Source organism: Epinephelus fuscoguttatus, linkage group LG11 (genome assembly GCF_011397635.1).
Source record: "Epinephelus fuscoguttatus linkage group LG11, E.fuscoguttatus.final_Chr_v1".
NCBI lineage: Eukaryota > Metazoa > Chordata > Actinopteri > Perciformes > Serranidae > Epinephelus > Epinephelus fuscoguttatus.
In genome coordinates this window covers 20,816,063-20,836,586 of record NC_064762.1, presented here as the reverse complement: position 1 = coordinate 20,836,586, position 20,524 = coordinate 20,816,063, and the positions used below count along the sequence as shown (strand labels likewise).

Genomic DNA, 20,524 nt, shown 5'->3' with positions numbered 1-20,524 from the left:
ATTGAATAACTTAATTATTTACGTGGTGAAAGATAAACCACCATAAGAATTGTAAAAACTCAAGTTTGTCAAGCATGGATTGGGCTTATTGTCCTTACTGATTGATAGTAGTGGAGACGTCTCCATATCAAAACAAAGTATATTAACTTTCACCGTTGCTTAGTTTAGAAAGGCCACCGCAACAAAACACTTTCCCATCTGCATCCAGGCAGGGAAAATGAAAGGCTCTCTTACATTAGCGATGTAGCTAACGTAGCTAGCCCACCCTGTAGCTGATCGCTGACAGCTAGAAACAAATGATGATCCAATGTCGATTGGATAATCTTAACAAAGAGCATGTTTCTTGTAGCGTCCCTTTCAAAATGAGTGGTGGTGAAAGTTACTATATTCTATTATGATCAAAAAGCAATGAGCAGACAGTGTTAGCTAGCTAGTTGAAAAGATGTCTGTTACTTCCAAGTTAAATTATATTATATGGAGACGTCTCCACAAGTTTTAACCAAGGACAGTAAAATCCATGACAAATGTGAGTTTTCATGATGAAGAATTATCTTTCACCACGTCGGTAATTCTGTTCATGTAAGCCAAACACACACTCCTCTACGGAGCGTCCATCAGTAATTATAGCCTGAATATCGAGAATATAATTAACTTGAGACAAACTCTATTTTCTACCACGGTGTCCTTGCAATGGTTTTCTATAAAAAATTAAGGTTATTTTGCTCTGTATTCCTGTTCTGACATTCAGCGGCACAGCAAGATAACTGTATGACAACTGTTTCTCTCCGATGTCCATTGTTTTTCTGCCACCAGTATGGACACATCTTCTGTTACGTAACTGTGACGTCCACTCAAAATTGGTCTATACTATAGATAGATAGATATATAGATTCAGCAGTTTAGCAACAGAAACAGACAAAGATAATGTACAAAAAACTCAACAATAGCTTAGATAAGAAAGAATTTTGGGAGACATTTTACTGTATATGTGTATTGCTGTGCAGTGGTAGACATGTTAAATGAAGTGGACACAGTGCAAGCAGTGCAAACTGAATTAAATGCAGGTAAACTGTAAAGTTGTAGTGCAGTTTTGTATCAGATGTTTGAAAGATGATAAAAAGTGAGTCCTGGGTGAGAATGTTTATATTAGTCTGTTTGGGGGGAGCTTGTCTCGACACAGAGGGGACTGGTGGTGTAGGGATATGGCCGCTGGTAGGGAGGACCTCCTGTAGTGGTCCTCCTCAAAACAGAGCTGGATCCATCTCTTTCTGAAAGTGCTCCGCTTTGGCCATTTGGTTATTTGGTTTGTCAACCCACCCCTTTGGTACACTTTTTTTTTTAAAAACGTTTAAAACTTTTAAAACATGGACATATTATAATTATCTTACTTTGTTCGTATAAAATGTGTTAATTCTTATCATATAGCAAACCCTAACAAATCTCTTGCTTTTCCAGAGTTTATATTGTATATTGTATTTGAATGGCCTTTTTTTTCGGACAAGATTAACTACAAACATAATCAAAATGCAGTGTATCCTTTAACTCCCTCAACTATTTTCTCCTCTTCCTCCATCCCTTCCCTTGAGAGATTTTTACAGTAGCAGCTATCTTAAGTGCAAAGATGCTTTTCAGTTGCAGTAGCAACGTATTACAAATATTATTACAAATTATTTAGGCAGGCTACGAACTAGTTAGTTCTTCTGTCACAGGTTCAAAACACACTGTATGTGTGTTTTGGTCAATTGTCTGCTCTAGTCTATGTGAAGCAACAAGAGGCGATCCCAAGTGTGACCAGATTCCCTGTGTTGGATATAGTTCTTGCAGGTTTGGTTGGTGTCTCTTACAAAGGTGTGTGTGTGTGTGTGTGTGTGTGTGTGTGTTTTCTTTACATTTGCTTATCATTTCAGTAACTGGCAACCTATGTCAGGCTGTATGTATGTAGATGTTGCTGCTGTTGCCACTTTTGTTTAATTGTCTGCTATGGTTTTGCATGCATTCCTTTATTGTGTTGAATTATTTTTGTTAGTGTTGGAATTATTTAAACCTTTACAGTGTTTGTGTGAATAAGTCTTACTGTCGAGTCACTGATTTAGAAAACTTAAGTTTACCTACTACATAGTTAGGTGAAAATGGTACACATTTGGTTGACAGTCAGCTAATTGGTCATAACTGGTCAGTTTTACACATCTGCAGTTTATCTTAAAAACACCAATCAATGTTTGAATCTTGACTCTAAATAAATTGCAATTAATACAAACTATATTGCAACGCTAAGCAATACCCTTTTCTGTGTAGTTTCATTAAACAGTTGCTCTCATTTATTTAAAGTTTTGATGTGAATTCCAGAAAACATCTAAAAGCAGGAAATCAGACATTGACAGATTGCATTAATGTATTTTATTGATGTTTTTCAGTCTTCGTAGGTGAGTTTCAGTAAAATGTTACATTTTCAGTGTACACAATAGACCATCTAAATGGAAATGATACAACAGGTGTTTCTGTTGAATTTATTGTTATAAATATGGTTAACGAGGATATTGTCCATACTCCTTCCAAGCATATGTATTAAACAGATGGTAGTGTTTCATATGGACTTAGGCCTCAGTCTGTGAGGATTCCTCACTGCTGGAAGGGAAATGGAAGGTCAATTTCAAGCCTTCCATCACTAACTTTCATATGGACCTCATCTGAAGCTTGCTGCAGGAAACCATACACAGTGTTATTCATCTGCTCCACTACATAAATGAGCATGTCCATAATGTACTCAAATGAACTGTTGAACTGCTCCATATTTAGGGCAGAGATCTGGTCCACACCATTCTTTAAGACTGTGACAAAGCTAAGATACAGGTTATTGATGTTGACAAACACTGCATCTAAATAGTCAGACTTGATAGAGTCAATAAACTCCTGAGATTTCTCAACAATAGCCTTCAGGGTCTCACCTATCTTCACTAGCATTGTGTCAAGACTCTCCATATTTCTCACAAAGTCCACCAGTTCATCAGAGATGCTCTTGAAAGTTGTTCTGACCTGATCCCAGATCTGGCCTCCAGTGATTGCATCACCTACCGGCATGCGCAATTTTACATTGCTGATCATTTCAACAAAGGAGTTATAGGAAACCTCCATGTTGTCATAGATAGCCTGGAGAGTCGTATCTAGCATAGCAGCAATGCTGGTGGTCAGCTTTTTCAGGACCTCGGGGAGAGTGGTCATCTCATCAGACCCAGGCAGTTTGAACTGGGTTTCTCTTAAGACCTTCACAACAGCATCCAGAAATACCTGGACAGTCTTCTGGTACTGGACAATGATGTTCCTGAAGAAGATTGACAGTTGGCTCATTTGAGCGTCATAGTTGATTGCAGCATTGTAGGCCTCGCTGATGCGGTCAACAACAGAGTTCTTCAACTCCACCATTTTCCCTGTGATCTCATACTTGTCAGCAAACGCTGTGAAAGTTGAAATGATGGAAGGGAGTCTTGTCTTGAGTTCAGTGAGCATTACTTTGGGTGCCTCCATGTTGTAGGCAATCTGCAGGTTCATCTTATCAGCATCCTTAGAAGATGATCTGATGACCAAGAATTCAACATCAACCTCTGGGGCAGACTGTTGAGGAGAGAAAAATAGAATACTGTTTTAGTTTTTTTATTTTGGTATTTAGTTTTACACTGTCTCAAAAAGGTAATGTTAGTAATACTCACAGGATAACGACCATAGACTCTTGCAGTCAGAGATGGGACTTTGCCACTGAACTGAAGGCCCATGAAGCCAGTGGATGGGGTAGATACTGAGGCACTGACACCATCTGTGCGAGCAGTATAACGAAGGTTCGCATTGGTGAAAGTAGGACTGGTGATGTCCACATTCAGGGTGTGGCGAGAGTAACTGAAAGAGAAAGAATTCATTTCAAATAAAAATCACAATTCATGACCTGATATTTAATAGAAAAGGAAACTGATTTATGCGCATTTATATAAATGGTTAAAAATGTAGCCAAAGTGTAGAAAAAGCAGTCAATTAAGTATTTACCTGTCATCAGTCTGGGGCTCTATCCTAAAATGTGAAGAAAAGGAGTTAATTTAAACTTTGAATATCGGAAAAATTATTTAACGTAGATTATTGAATGAAAAATTTTACCTCAAGGGTAGGGTAATGATATGATTGACATCCATGGTCAAGTCAGCGTGTGTCAGGCCAACTTTGCCGATCATGTTCAGAGCCTCATTCTCAAAGTTCACAGTAGTAGAAGCTATTGAAACAAATATATTTTTGTAAGATATAGTACTAAACATTGCTTGCAATATAAAACAGATAAATATGCTTTGGGCTTTTCGTCAACTCACCATCCATGTCATATTCCAAGAAGACAATGACAGAGGTGGCAGAGGACTTGAAGGTGACTTTGAAGACTGGAGCATCGCCCTCTACTTCAGCTACAATGTTTGTGGTGTACAGTGGGCTGACAAACTTGCTGTTGCTAAAGATCTTTTGCTTAGTGGCTGTAACCTCAGCTGCAATTTTCTCAAAGATGGTGAGGTCACCCAGGCTGCTTGGCTGAGACACATCGATCTCGATATCAGCAACCAAGGAAGAGATTGGTGCAAGATCAATGGTAGCCTGGGCAACATGCTTCCCCTTGGTGTTAAATTCAAACAAGTTTGCTTCATTGTTGCCAGTATACTTCAGCACTGCATACACACGGCTCAGAGAGGCTTCAACAGCAAGATTCTCATTTACATCCATACCAATGACTTTGGTGGGGCCTAGATTAAGCTTGGCATCAGCAATAACCTTTGAGGTGGAGCGAAGGCCATCATTATTCAGGTACAGATTAACATCATTATCCAGGACTCCCGATAGGAGGTAGTCTTCAAGCACTGTGCCATCCATGTTAGCCTTAGTTACTGACTCCATAGACACATACTCAAAGGTTCCCTCCAGCTTCAAACTGTGGTCTGCTTCGGCCTTTCCAATAGCCCTGATCAAAGGGATGTTGAAGTCACCCTTCATCTTCAAAGTTGAGGCAGCATTTGCTTTGGTTTTGGTGTCTACAGCCAAATTTTGGTTTGCCTCCAGGTTGAGTATTGGAAGGTTAATCTTTGCAACAGTAGCCACAGTGGCTGCAGTTTCAAATGTCTCAGTACTCATGCTGATAGTGCTGTCATGAGTGCCTTCGATGTGACGATTTTCAAGGGACAGGGAATTGGCCAACTTGATTCCCCTCTTGGTGGTGAGACTGGTGGTGCCATCAAGTTTAGCTTGTAGACTATCAAACACAGAGGCTGTGGTAGCTCCCAGACGGAACACAAGATCATCCTCAGCATAGAAACCAGCATTGACATTCAGATTAATGATGGCAGACTTGACGGACAGCTCTGTAATTAGGTTGCCCATAGAGGGAATCTGGATCAGACCCATCATATCAACAAGTGGGGCAGCCTGGCTTTTCTGGTAAACAAACTTGCCGTGCACATCCACAGACTGCTCAGTGGTGGTCAGAATGTCCTTTAATCCAATCTGCTCATACAGGTTCAGATCGCTGATAGCTGGAGTATTGTAATTGATAAAAGGCAGATCAATCTCAGGAATGCTGATGGGGGATGTCAGGAAGTCAAGATTGGCCTCACCGTCCATGTCAACAAAGATGCCAGCCTGATTTTCATTATTGTTAACAGTGAAGTTGTAGAACATTTTGTACTGATTAAGACGAGCCAAAGTTACTGTGTTCATCTGTTGGCTGTTGGGGTTGAAGATGGCTGAGTAGTCATTCTGCAGATCTATCTTAGCAGTCAGACTTTCAAAAATGTTGACCTTAGCATTTCCTTTGTTTTGGAATTCAAAGACAAACTCAACAGGACGGACAACAACGTGGATTCCATTGGACAGGACTCCACTGACTGCACCATAAAGCTCTGTGTCATGGTTTGCCCTCAGCTCAGCTTTCATATCATAAAGGTTGGCATTTCCAGATGCCACCCAAAGACTGTTCTTAATGACTGGTGCCTCTGCCTCATTGCGGATATTAAACTTGAAGTACGAAAATGTGGCAGATTCAGCAGTAATTTGCTGTTTCATCTTGAAGAGGCTAGAGTCTGTGTCACCAGAGAAAGTTAGTTTACCAGTGCTGGGAGTGAGTGTCAGTTGCAAGTTGCTCTTGTGGGTGCCATCATCAGCATTAAACTTGCCAGTGCCTGTATTGTCAACTGATAGAGTGAAGGTGTAGCCATCTTGGCGAGCAATTGCTTTCTGGGTTGCAGTGGCCACACTCTTGACACTGAAAAATGGGAGGTCTACTTCATGTTGGTAAGTTGTTTCAAGAGAGCCAGTCATTCCTTCCTCGATTGCAATAAAGGCTGTGTTCATAAAATCAGCAGTGTAAGGTGTAGTGGTAACCTTAATTGTAGATTTCGCTTGGGCCTGTGCTGATAGACCATAGAGAGTTACAGATGCCTGATGTTCAACTCCAAGAGCAAGATTGCTGAATTTAACAGTCTCTGCAAGGACAATGCGACTCATTTTTGGGATTGCAATGCGAGCTGTGGCGTCAAGTTTGTAATTAAGAACATCAGCACTTGGAGATGTGGCCTGGGAAGTGAGGAATCCAGTGAATTGAGGTGTCATTTCACTCTCAGTGGAGTTCTGGAACTCAGCAGAAGTCTTGATGGTGTAGATGGGAGATTGGAATTTGATCTCGGCATAGAGTTTACCAAAGCATGGGACCATAAACTGATCTGGAATAGTAGGCAGTGTGATCTCAGGAAGCTGAAGAGACTTGACAAGCTTTTCTACAGGAACTTGTGGGATGGTAGGGAATGAGATCTCAGGAAGAGAGATTTCTGGAAGGGTTATCTCAGGCATGGAAGGAAGGTAGTTCATGGTCAGTTCTCCAAAGAAAGCATCCATATCAGGCAAATTTATCTCAAAGTGTGCAATGAAATCAATAAGTGCAATGATTCTCTGCTTGATGTCATCAAGTGAAATTGATGTGGCCTGCACAGTGTAGGAGCCCATGATGGTGAAGTCAGGGATGTCAAGCTGTGTTGGGATTTCAAACTGGTCAAGCTTGTCCATGCTGAATTTCACTGAAGGTACAGCAAGATCAGTGAAAGGAATGAAGAAGGATGGTGTGTTCAACTCAGCCTTTTTAAGTTCAGTAAGGAGCCCTTCAATGATCTGCTGAATCTCGCTGATGATCTTTTGCTCAGGTGCCACTTCCTTAATTGTCTTAACCATCCTGGTGAACATCTTTTTGACAGAGGTAATAATCTGTTTGTAAAATTTGCTCACAAAGTCCAGATAAGAGGTAATCTCAGCTGTGATATCCAGATTTGTAATTTTATCTTTTATATATTCTGCAAATCCCTTAAGGTTGTCAAGCACACCATGATCAATGAAATCCTTTACAGATTTAATCATTTCTGCCACTTTGATGTCTTTCAGACTTTCCATAAAACCTCTAAAAGAGGCGAAGACAAGGTTGACAAAATCTCTTGTTGCCTCAAGTTTCTGGGGGATTTCAAGAGTCCTGATCAGCTCATTCACCTTAACTGTGTACTCTGCAATAACTTGATTGGCAGTTTCCACAAAGTCATTATAATCCAAAGACTTAAGCTTCTGCACAATTGTTTCAATGTACATATTCAGCTCGTTAATTATGTCCTTCACCTCAGTTGTTTTCAAATAGTCAATAGCATTCTGGAAGACTTGCATGAATTTGGTAAGAATGTCCGCATCCTTCACCATTTTGGCCACATCCCTAATAGTTTCCTCAATTCTAAACTGCTTGATGAGATCAACAGCCTTTTCCAAGACAGCCTGAACCATTTTGTCAGCCTCAAACTTTACAATCAACTCTCTCAGTTTGGCATAGAATGTGTTGATCTTACTTACAATGTCAAGGTCCTGAATCATATCTCTAATGGTATCTGTTAAATCGCGAAGAATCTCTGCGGGAATCCCTTTCACTTGGTACATGATGAAATCTTGGAGGGATGAAATGCACTCCTTTAGGCCAGTTACAAATTTCTGCATGTCAAATTTTTCAATTACTTCTTTCATATTAATTAGGATCTCTTGGAGTTTAGCCTTGACTTCAAACTTGGAATCAATATCACACAGGAATGCGATGCTGCTGCCCTTCAGTTTTTCCAGGTCGAACTGTTGGATCATCTCCCTCATGGTATCAATCACATACACAACAGTACCCTTGATGTCATACTCCTCATTAATTGCATTCATCTGTTCCTGGATGTTCTGCATGAGGGTTTCAGGGAGTGTGCCACTTAAAATAATCTCCTTCATCATTACAGCAAAGTTTTCGATATAAAATGTGAGATCAGCCAACAGTTTCGTAACAGAAACCTTCAGATTAGTCAAAGAGGCTTCCACATCCTCCATGGAGATGACATATTCTTGGGTAAAATCAGTGAAATACTGCTTCAGCTGAACAGCCTTGTCTTCTATATGCAGTTGAGAAATAAAGTCACTTACAAGCTCAGGAAGAGCCTCAAGTTTAGCCCTTATCACGTCATTGTTGATGTAGTCTTGCAGTGCCTCTGCAACACGCACAACAATGCCCTTGATGCTTTCCAAGAAAGCAGGCAGATTTTCAAGTAGAGGGAGCTGAATTATTTGACTACATGTGTTCTTATCATACTTGAGGAAGGAAGACATGGTGAACTCTTGGGTCTCCGTGGAGTCTGCATTAAGCATGTTTGTGAGGAAGGTGCCAGAAACCTCAATTCCAGCTCTCTCAGCAGTGTTGTAAACACTCATGTCCTGATTAATGGCATGCTCATTCATTTTAGACTTCATTCTTAAACTGGCCTTCTGCTCCTGGAGTGACAGAACAGTGTCCATCTTGTTATCAAATGTGGTCTCAAGGGCAAAACCGGAATCTAGCTGCTGGTTTACTGACACTCTGCATTCATGTGAGCTAGTAAAAGCCAGGGGTTGTGCTTTAAGGAGGAACTTGCCATAGAGCTGTGCACTGTGCTTTCCATACATGGTCATGTCTCCATCAGCATTGAAAATGGCATCAAGGTTGAAGTCAAAAGGAACAATGCTGCAACGGATGGTGTGGTCAAAGCGCATTGGCTGGGAGTTGAAGCGGGCATCATTGGTGATCATGGCAGCAAGACCAATAACTTCAAGCTCAGTATTTTGGCTCATGTGGGTTCCAAAGAGTTTTCCAGTGGTGCTGCACTTTGCGTTACCAGTCATGTCCACATAATTTACCTGATAGGTGTGCTTGAACTCTTCCTCACCATAGGTTGCTTTCATGCTTCCAGTCAGGTCCATTTTGTAAAGCTCTGCCTGCAGCTGAGCCTCATTATTGAAGTTGGCCTCCAGAAGTTTCAGGTTGTTTTGAACATTAACAGAGGCAGTGTAGGGTTTCAGGTCAATGGTGATATCATGCGTGTAGGAGGAATACTCACTGACAGTGGCTTCAGCCTTTGAGTTGAAGTCAAGACTAGAGAGAGTGATGGTCAGAGTGTTGGCATTATCGACCTTTGTGTCGCGCATTGCAGCCTTGTTGGTAATGGACAGAGTAGCCTTTGAAGCATCAAGCCCAGCATTGAAGGTGTTTTCCAGAGAGAGGGGGCTCTGGAGGGTGGTTGTTCCACTTGTGGTCAAACCATCCTTATTCATTTTCAGAGTAGCCTTGTGAGTAGCCTCATTCTCAAGGAGCTTCATTGTGGCATCACTGTTTACAGCCAGACCATTGACATCAAGAGAGGCAGTCAGCAGAGAGTAAACACGGTTTTCAGAGTGGTCTGCGTTCGTCTCCATTCTCATGACAACTTCACCAGCACCAGCAGAGGCTTCAGCCTGGTTGCGGATCTTCAGGCCAAGAGCAAGAGCATTAGCGTCACATTTCATTGACAGCTTGCTGTCTTTGAAGGAAAGCTCGGCAACATGGGTCAAGGTGTCTTCAAAGGCATTGGTGTTAGACACAACTGAGAATTCACCATTGGCCAGGTTTGCTGCAATTGTGTTCTGGGCATTAACAATGGTGGAGTCAACCTTAACAGTGGAGTCAATCGTTGCCTCTGGCCTGAATGGGTAGACGGCAAACACCTGAGTTGAAGTGGTCTTGCCATACATGGGCCCAGCCTTGAACATTCCGTCAAAGCTGCTGTCAGCAGAGATTTCTTCAGTGTTGAATCCAGTCATGCCAGTGTGCTCGAGTGCCATACTGAGACCCAGTGGGCTATTGGCTTCAATCTTGCTGCTTGATTTCAAATTGATTTTGTCTGTGATGGTTGCATCCTCAACAATACTAATACTGGCTTCAAGGAATTTATGAGTCAAAGAGCTTTTCAACTCGGCCTTGATGGAATCAGTGGTGGCCAACATTCCAGAGCCTAAATAAAACACAAAAGAAGAGAAGATGAATGACAACTGATAATAAAACTTTGAGATTCATTCATGTGTTTGTATACAAAAATATATCTAAATTATTCGTTTAGCATAGTGCTGTCATGGAACACTGTAATCTTGTAACTCAAATTAAGTCACATTGTTTCACATCAGTGGAAGCTGGTAACTTAAAAGGGTGAAGGATCAAAATGTAAATGTAAATTCTAAATTCATGGATGATATTCACTATAAAATACCTGCAATCTTTATTGAGAGGATGTCAACTGGGGAGGTTCCTTTCACATCAAACTTAGCTGAGTAGCTTGGAGTCTCCACAACATCTTTGCCTGCAGCCATTGAGGCCTCCATGTCATATAGGTTGCTCTTCATCAGAGTTGAAACCTCAGCTTTGCCAAAAAGAGGAATGGACAGTGCAATGTCCTCAGGAACAACAAGCTCTGGGATTGGAATTTCCATGGAGGCAATCTCCAGTCCAAACTGGGGTAGAGACAGGCTAGGTGTGGTCAAAACTGGTGGGAAGTTAAGATCCTCTGTTGACTTTCCTCCAAGAAGGAGAGGGATAGTAATGGTGAAGCGCTCATTGTTGAAGTAGTAGACAGCCTTTGCCTCACTGTTATAAAGAAAAAAGCAAAATGCATAAATGTTTTGGAAAGAAAAGAATAACTTAAACATTTACCTCAAAAGGTATTTAAACTTACTTATTCAGGAACAGTGTATCTGGCAGGGAAATCTCAGGCATATCCGGCACTCTGAAGTCCCGAATGTAAGGCATGTCTGCGCCATACTTTTCCATGTAGTTGTTTGCTGCCTAAGAAGACACCAAGCAGTGTTATAGTTATGCTCCAAATTTTTATCAAAGAAAATGTTAATAATTGCTAAGTCCAAGATTCATACCTCTCCAAACTTCTTAAAGATGTGACGGACTTTCATGTCAGTCTGTCCCACCTGCATGTCAATAAGTTTGTCGCCATAGTTATAAATCATATCAGCATATGGCGTACTGTTTGGCTCAGCGTGTACATCAGACTTGAACTCAACCTCAAACTTGCTGGCATCTGCAACAATAGAGCACAATAAATTTAATCCTGACATACAAGGAAGTATTTCTGTAAAAGTAAGTCCAAGAGTGCAGTTACTCAAAACAAAGTCAAATATGGGAATTTCTCTCACGCAAAATGTCCCCCTATTTTGGGCCCCAGATTTTAACCACAATTCTGACACTGCCATATGTAGTTAGATGTAGGATGTGATCAAGATTTATATCCATCTGTCTAATAAATCAACAACTGTTAAATGAAATGTTATGTAATATTCTGAAAAAAAAAGTAACTAGAAAATTACATTACCATATTTCATTTTGATTGTCTGCTCAGAGCTGGCAGCCATGACTTTGATTTCATTCTTGAGCTCCAGTTCCAATTCTTCATCGCGCTTCATGTTAGCAGTGACGGTGGCATCAGCATTGATTGAGGGGACAAGAAGTTGGACTTGCAGCATACCTTCCTTCATTTCCTTCAGACTGAAAAATGTACCAACAACTTAGCGTGCGTTCAGTGATGAGGGTGACATTAATGTTCTATCATGAGGATTTATGGTTGATTTCTTACTTGGCACGGCCAACCAGGGAGAGCTGAGGGATGTTCTTGTTTATCAAGTCAAGAGAAATGGAATGAGTTCCTTTTCCCTTGGTGTTTCCATCAACAACACCCAGCCTGAGTCCAGCCTCCACATCATAGTCAGGGATCTGGATGTCAGCCGTGATGATGCTCTTCCTTCTGTTATATTTCATGATTGCTCTGGCTTCAGTGGGTGCTGTGCCTGTTGTTGACCAACCACGAGGTTAATATCACGTTACTCCACTAAATGTCAGAGACTTTCAAAATTGAGCTAGTGATAACTCAGAAAGATTTTTAAATATAGTTCATTACCTTCAGCCCTCAGAACAAACTTCACAGAGTCAACCTTCTGCCGGCCCTCTTCTCCTTCCTTGAGGAGCTCGTAGGCAACAGTGGCTGTGTACTCAGTTACTTCACCAGTGGGGTGGAACTCCACAGCAAATCTGTGTAGATAATGCAATTAATTAACCAGAATTCATTTTTTTGTTAAAAGACAATTTTGTGCTGGTTGTTGAGAAAGTCTTTCTCACTTGCTGTCGCCGGTGAAGGGGAAGTAGGGGGCTGTCTCCTGAGAGAAAGCATCAGTGTACTGCAGAGCAGTGCAGTATTTCATTCCAGCAAAGAAGGGAGTGCACTCGCTGACATCAACCTTGTCCATCAGCATAGAAGGGATGGTCTTCTTCTCTGATCCAGTCACTGCCCACATAGTGTTTCTAAATTTTAAATACAGAAAAGTTAAAATGCAACTTCGGCTGTTTTAATCTAACTGTAGAAACGTTGAAATTGCTTCAATCAAGACATAAGGTCTCCTGAATTGTGTGAGGCCAGGATTATACAAAGAAAAAAAAGGTAGCTCGTCGGTTTTCCCCTTTATACATCAGATTAGCTAATTAACAGCTGGAATACAACTACAGTTGCAAAGCACTTTCTGACCATTGTGTTTTCGAAAGTTTCTCTTAGGCTTACGTCATTTCGACGACTTTCATAGGATTCACTGGAGCAGGGATGGTCAGCTTGATATTGCCAGGTTCCATGGACATCTTGGCACTGAGCCCACTTTCATGGAAGAAGTTGGTGTGCATCTCTAATCCAGAGTTGACATATTCAGGGATGTGGACGCCAACATGAGTTACAAACTCAATGCCAGCGGAAGGCATGAAGGTCACCTCACTCTGCATGGACACACAGGAGAATTGTGAAGAGCTGTGTTGATGCAGTTTATTAAAAGAAAAAAATGTTATTGGTGGCATTTAAACACATTTTTGGATAATTACCATGTCTGAAGCAATCTGAAGTCCTCCCTTGATGCCAGGGGTGAAAGCACCAGACAGTTCAATCCTCAGAGGCACACCAGTGAGAGTGGGCAGGAAGAATTCATTGTCCATGAAGATGTAGTGGGCAAAGATTGTATTGTCAGCCTTGGTCATCAGTGCCTTCATGATCTTTGGCAAAAAAGATACACACCAGACATTTAAATCATTTACATGATTTTCTAAGTCAGTGCAAATTGTCATAGTCAAATATGCTCTTTAAAAAGTAACTAACATCAGTTGGGAACATCTTGAACATGCTGTCAATCATCATGGCAGCAGAGTACGCCATCTCCTCCATTTCGTTGGTCTTCAGATATCCCAGCTCATTTCCGAAAAGCCTCAGATAAACCATTGCCTCTGGAGACTCTGCCGTCTTCATGTCCCTGACCAGTTTGTTGAGGTTGCGTCCGATCTCCCTCATCAAGTTTTGTGAGGCCTAAACACGGAAGTGTTTGCTCTGTTACTAGATTTTTCCTTTGTCAAAAAACTGATGATCATAATTATAGCTGTTTTAATCATGTGGACAAAGCAGTTTGGTTTGAGTACCTGTCTCTTCATCCTGTTGTTCTTCAGAGCAGGGAGAATGTTCTGCAGGATCTCACTGACTCTGACTGGCATGTTGTCAGAGACAAAGTACATTGTCTTCAGGGCAGTGTCAGGGAAGAAGCCATTCTTTCCAAACAGGGCCTCAACAGTTGGCTCAAATCCCTTCCCCTCCATACCAATCTGTGAAGGTGACAACATTTTTTCAGTGTCACAGTTTAGCTGACTGAAAACTTGTCAAAGCACACTTTAAATTAAACAGCTCAAAATGTTTACCTCCATCATGTCGATGTCAAAGCCAAATGCCTTCAGAGTCATTTCAAGCATGAGCTCCTTGGGCAGGTAGCTGGTACCCTCAAAGATCATGTTGCCCTCCACAGATCCCATTTTGTAGTTGAGAGAACTTGGTGGGGTCCATGGTGGATCCGATCTCGTTACCCTGCAGGGCGTCAAGAATCTTCTGTCTCAGTCTGTAGGAAAGAACAAAGTGTTACTGTTAAACATCTGATGGTTATTAAATAAAGACACCCACTTACCATGTAGTGAAACAACACATTAAAAAATATAAATCAAAAGCCGTGACTGCTTTTCACTCACTCTTGGGTCTCTGGCTCAGTTGAGGACAAAATGTTGGTGATGTGGGAGATCACAAAGCTTTTGACTTGTTTGTCCTGCTCCTTGGGCAAGGCATCAGCCAGCTGGGCCAGCTCAGTGGGCTGGGGGTCCTTCATAAGCACCAGATATGCAGCAATACGCTTTTGCATGGGGCTAGCGCTGTCCAAAAGCACCTGCATGAGAATCTCTCTGCCCTGTGAGCATTAAACATGGATGAAATGAGTAACAAGTAGAAGTAACTACTCCAGTGATGTGTCAAAGCTCTGAAATAATTTGACTCACCTCCTCTGGGACGGGAGTCAGCCTGAACACTTGGATGGCAGCCTGCTGCACAGCTGGGGAAGCAGCAGGTTGGTTGACACACTGGATCACAGCAGATCTGAGTGCAGGACCAGCAGATACCAGAGCTGGAGCCATGTTGCCAATAACCTAGAATCAAATGACACATTTATATTGTGCACTTTGGGGTTGGCAGTCACTGAAATGTTGATCTATAGGGAAAGTTACCCACTCTCAATGTCATGAAAGTGTTGTCCTTGTCACCAGAGCAGTCACCCAACTGGGCAGCCATGAACTCAGCAACTGAGAAGATCTCAGGGATCAGTTTTCCCTCAGCTTTGTAAAACCTGTCGAAGAAAAAAAGACATTTAGAATTTAAAGCCTTTGTATCTTATTTCCCCAAGTGAAAAACGTCTACTGAAATATTATTTAGATATTAAACCTGGAATAAAATGTGGTTAACTTCACTCACCTCTTGACAACATTGCTCAGGGCGTACATGATGGGCTTGCTGGGCTTGTATTTGGCCATCTCAAGCATGTCATTGATCAGGAGGTCAGAGGGGTTGGACACGAGTCCCAAAGCAAAAACACTGGCATCCACTTCAAGTGAGGAGGTGTCAAAAGTCCTGAGGATCTGCATGATGGCACTGCTGCACTCAGGGGTTCCACACTGCACCAGAACCTGGTAGGTCAGGACTCGGGACACTGCAAGAGCCTCTGGAATGGCGGGACTCAGGGTCTCAGTCTTCATTCCATGGACCATAGTGACAAGCTTGTGGAAGAGGTGGGCCCTCCTATCACCCTCGGTCTCGGGCAGATTGGCCAGTTCTCTCAGGAGGTTCAGAGCTGCGTCCTTGTCCTGGACAGCACTCTTGTCCTTGACAACTTCCATGTGAAGACCCTGGACAGAGTCACCTATAATACACAAGCAACATTGATTGTAATTACTTAGTGTTTGCTTTCATTACCATTTTAAAACAATTAACGCTAAATGAGAAGAAAATTACACAAAGGGCTTACTGTGGTCAAAAACTCTTTCATTGTGAGGAGAGACCTCAACCAGAGTCAGTTCTTGCTTTCCAACGTTGGTAACTCCATATTTTCCCCTGTGAGAAGAAAACAAATGCTTAGAATCAGTCTCCTACATATCAGTATGTACACTTACATGACGGAGCACAGTATAGAGTGCAGTGTAAGGCTGGACTTACTTGTGAGAGAAGGGAATGAGGATGTGGTTCTCAGTGCAGGACCCAGAGGTCATGTGTTTCTTCTCATTGTCAAACTTGTAGTTGCAGGTCTGAGAGCTCCTGACCAGCTGAGCAAGAGGGTAGTGCTGAAAATAGACAAATTATCATATTAATGCAATGAATCTTTCAAAATAAATGAGTTGAATAGTTTGCACTGTACTTTCCAGATGCATCCTGTCAATCAAATAGATCAATGTGTGCCTGTTTTGCTTTTTTTTTTTTTTTTGATTTGTCAACATTGAAGCTATGACAGCTCAATTTAACTCTTTAAGTTTTGTTTTCAAAAATTCATGTTGGCAGTACATACAATAGGATATCTTACCATGCCAGAAATGAGTGCCAGTGGGCTGGTGTCATCTCTGATTGGGACAAATTTGCTGCATCTGGACAGGTCCCTTGTGAGGCTGATGTCAGTTGCAATATCCTCTCTGGCATTAACGGTGGAATAGGTCCTGCACTTGCCATGGATGGTTGGCTGAAATAGATAGAGGGAAATAACATATGTAGAGTGGGCTACTGGCAGTTTTTTGAAACTGTAATTATCGGCATGGTTAATTTAGAAGATGACACTGAAATATGCAAATTTTTTAAAGTATTTTCTTGGCTAATAAATGTACCATGTGCTTGTTCTTGTCTTCTTCCAGCAGAGGCACAGCGAGGGCAGAGATGATGCCCCTCTTGATGTTCAGGATAGTTGTTGTCTCACCGTCCTCGGGGTACAGCTTCACATCGTACATACCCTCAACCACAACCTTCAGAGGATACCTAAAATAAAAGGTACGATGTTTTAATTCACTTCCCACTGGAAAACCTCAGACTTCAGGGATTTTCATTAATCAACATACCTCTCCATTTCAGCAGCAAAGGCATCAGAGGTTGGTGCAGGACCAAACACAGGGTTGCCATCTGCGTCCATGTCGACCACCTCACTCAGGCTACAGCCAGTGGTGCGAACGATGAAACTACAAGTCTGAGGTACTTCAATTACAACCTGTGAGAAAAGATAAATGTTTTTTTTTATTTTTATTTTTAATCTCACTCTCTGAAAAAGAGAAAAATCAGATGATTAAAGATAACTGTGAATGATGTTTCTCGTACCGTGCAAGCGCCCTTGGGTCCGTTCTTGAGCTGCGAGGCTCCGTTGATGGCATTCAGAGATTCGGCTTCATATCGGTATTCATACTTGTGTAGGGTCTTGTACCTCTGGGCCACTAGAAGAGAAGATCATTGTTAAGAGCAGATTTTGTATGCCATCTGTTTATTCCCGTAACATTAATTGCAATGTGGAGAGCAGATGTCAGTACCAAAAAATAAACTTATTAGCATGGACATGATCACAGCAAGTAGTATGGTGTAACTTACATGGGCAGGATGGTTGATCGTCATCTTGGGCAACTGTTAAAAAAAAAGTTGGATATTCTTTAGTAATTGTAATGTACAACTACTAAACTACTATAACTACACAAATCCATAGGTCCTACGCCAAAATTATGGTCAGGGTTGCTATGCAACGTGGAAAAGTATGGAATTAATTTTAGTGATTTCCAGGTCTGGATAAGTATGGAAAAAACAAGAGTACGAAACATTTTTGTGTTTCCAGACTATTGCCCTTATTCTGTTTTCTAAAGTACAAAATGCAGAATTTCTAAAAGTAAATTGAGTATACAAGCAAAGGGTTTCTGTGGCATTTGGAGCACGCAGCCGGCCCAGCCAAAATGTTTACCACTGTGTGCAAAAGTGTGAACCAGAGCGAGCTTGATGTCATCGAAAGCAAGGCAAGAAGTGTGGCGTGTGATGAAATGCACACTTCTACGCAGGACTACTTCTACGCCTACCTCTGCCCCAAGTGCTCATAACTGTGCCTAATCCAAACATCCATACCCAAATTAGTTTGAAAGAATCATCACAAATAACAACTATTAAGCTTGTCTGAACATTTATGAGTTATGCAGTTGTGTTATTATTATAAAACTAAACTGGCTATTTTTCCGTGCAAGGAAACTGTAACTTTGTGGCTACGTTCATCATCGTTTCCATGGACACAGTGAGTGAACAAAGCTGCACAGATGCTGTAAAAATGAAATCATTTAACTTTTTTCAACTCAGCTTTAGTTTTTATTTATAAAAAAGAATGAAAAATATGGGGGGGGGGGCACAAAGTAATATAATACTGTTTATTCAGTCAATTGATGTTTATGAGCTACATTACCTAGCAACAGTCTTCTGGCAATTATTTCGCAGCACAAATAGTTAAAATGAAACACAGATGTTAGCAGTTGTATTTTAAAAATGTATTTACATGATGAACATCTAGATATTTTTGCTTAGAGTCTGCAGAGAAGTCTAGAAATTTGACCCTGGAAAAGTATGGAATTTTGAAACAGAAAATGTGTGTAGCAGCCCTGTATTATGCCTGTGGATATTCTCATTTATCCAGGTCATAGTTATCTCAAGGCAATTGAATTGAACCTAATTGGACAAACTGGTGTGGAAACAACCCAGGTATTTAACCTTGTGAAGACCTCCTCAGAGGTTTAATACCTGGGTTGTTTCCACACCAGTTTGTCAGACTAGTTCCAGCCTAGTCAGACAAGCATGAACTGATGAAGCCTCTTGGATAAGGGGTGAAACATCTTCAAAGACAAAACTAAGTCCAGTTGCGTTCAATTCAATTGCCTTGAGACAGCCCTGTATTACTGTAGCATGCCTCCAAACATAGGTGGGTGACATTTCACTTTTATGACTTATCTGTACATGTTATTTTTAAAGGCTATTTTATCATATTTTAAAAGATTTAAAAACAAAAAACATACATACATAAACATAAACATAAACATAAAGAACTATTACAGTGTTTAACTAAGCAATATGTTAAACTATGTGCAGTGCTAAGAGAAATGTTCAAAGAAGTACTTACAAGCCAAGGCAGATGTGCTGAGGAGCAGCAAAAGGCAGAGCTTTGAGTCCCCCATGATGGGTTCGTTGAAGCTCTCTCCCTTGGTATTGGCGAGTACTCAGACGAGACTGATTCCCCAGCCTCAGCTCGGGACTTTTATATGCTCAGCTGGGCCCTGTCGGGAGACTGGGAGGCACAGACAGTGGTTTGAACGCTCAAAGTCCACCCCACCCTCCAGTGTGGAGGGACAAAGGCAAAAGGTTTAGAAAGATACTCATTGCTCAAAGCACACAAGCTTTCAAAACTGATCGTTTCTAATCAGTCCTCAAAAGGCACTCTTTTAACTGCAATAAAGGGGCAATTTATGGATATTAAAATGCACTTAAGACTTTTGATGATATATTTTGTTTTATTATAGCACATTAAAGTTCAGCTTTAACAGACACTGATGGTTTTATGATTCTTCGCTATTTCTTTTATAATTTAAATATTGATGAAGTGTAGCTGTGTGGTCACAATGATTTTACTGTTTTCAGGTATGTGTAGGCCCAGGTATCCATTTTGCAATAAAAGAAGTAACACTTGTAGTCAGTTAAATAAGGCATTTATTTTACTTATTATTATATTTTCTGTGATTCACTGTTATATAACTAAAGATTAGACTAGAGGAGTGTGCCTTGACTTAAATGTCAGGGTCAAATATTCCACAGGTCACTGTCTAATGATAATTATAATTTATTGGATTATCATATGGACCAAATTTATGTATGGACGTTTCAAAGGTCCATAAACAGGCACAAGTTTATATTCATGAGCTTCTGCTGTAAAAATGCAGAGTCAATCAATGAAGTTAACAAGCCAGCAGCTCCAGTGTGAATTAGGTTACTGATAAACACCCATTAGTGAACACTGAGTGATCAAGGCGTGCTCCACACACAAAGTCCCTGTAGATGTAACAAAAAAAAAAAAAAAGATAATAAACTTATCAGCAACTTTATCGGTTGATGATATTGACCAAAAAACAAACCTTAAAGCAGCATTGTAGCAGCAGCTGTTGGATTAATCATCTAATGTTGGTTTGGTTCTTTTATTTATTGGTTCATTTAACAGGGAGAATGCACATTAATTACAGTCTCGGTTAAAGCAGCAGTTGACTAGGCAGAAAGTTATTTTTTCATCCCTTTTACATTATTTAATGATATCTTCATATACATTTATTAAACACAATACTACATACATTAGGACCATACTCTATGTTTTAGATGGTGATGTGGCTAATCTTTACAGTAAAAATAATTCTAGTTATAGTACTTACAGTTTAGTAACTTGTATAAGAGTTTGATGTTGTTGTTCTGCTTCCACCGCCACAAGCCAAAATGACAACAGCGAAAACATTTGCCAAACTTTGATATGGGTTGATGGTGAACTTTAATCCACAAAGATTGAAAGGTTCAGGCAGAGTTTGATTTTCTGTTTAAATTGGACGGCGGTCTAGTTTGTGGCAGGGACAGCAGACACAGTAAATAAATAAACGGCAGTAACCCTTGAATCGGCTGAAGTCTTTTAGTATCTTTTATTAACATTGCAAAGTTTGAGAGAGCAAGCAGTTTTTCTATTAAAAAAAAAT

General features: G+C 40.9%; 1 protein-coding gene across 1 annotated transcript; it reads right to left on the bottom strand.

The window, feature by feature from the left end:
* Positions 1-2,382: 2,382 nt before the first annotated feature.
* Positions 2,383-20,291, bottom strand: apobb.1 (apolipoprotein Bb, tandem duplicate 1). The gene is given in 31 exon segments (XM_049590005.1): positions 2,383-3,609; positions 3,705-3,888; positions 4,033-4,056; positions 4,141-4,252; positions 4,347-10,370; positions 10,623-10,996; positions 11,085-11,194; positions 11,281-11,441; positions 11,733-11,905; positions 11,994-12,204; positions 12,315-12,445; positions 12,533-12,715; positions 12,969-13,174; positions 13,277-13,444; positions 13,548-13,751; positions 13,862-14,041; positions 14,135-14,255; positions 14,257-14,328; positions 14,456-14,667; positions 14,756-14,902; positions 14,985-15,099; positions 15,225-15,669; positions 15,775-15,860; positions 15,963-16,087; positions 16,324-16,476; positions 16,619-16,766; positions 16,847-16,992; positions 17,100-17,212; positions 17,364-17,396; positions 18,919-19,083; positions 20,213-20,291. Coding segments are annotated over 30 exon segments (11,406 nt in total). The 5' UTR covers positions 18,974-19,083; positions 20,213-20,291; the 3' UTR covers positions 2,383-2,619.
* Positions 20,292-20,524: the final 233 nt, after the last annotated feature.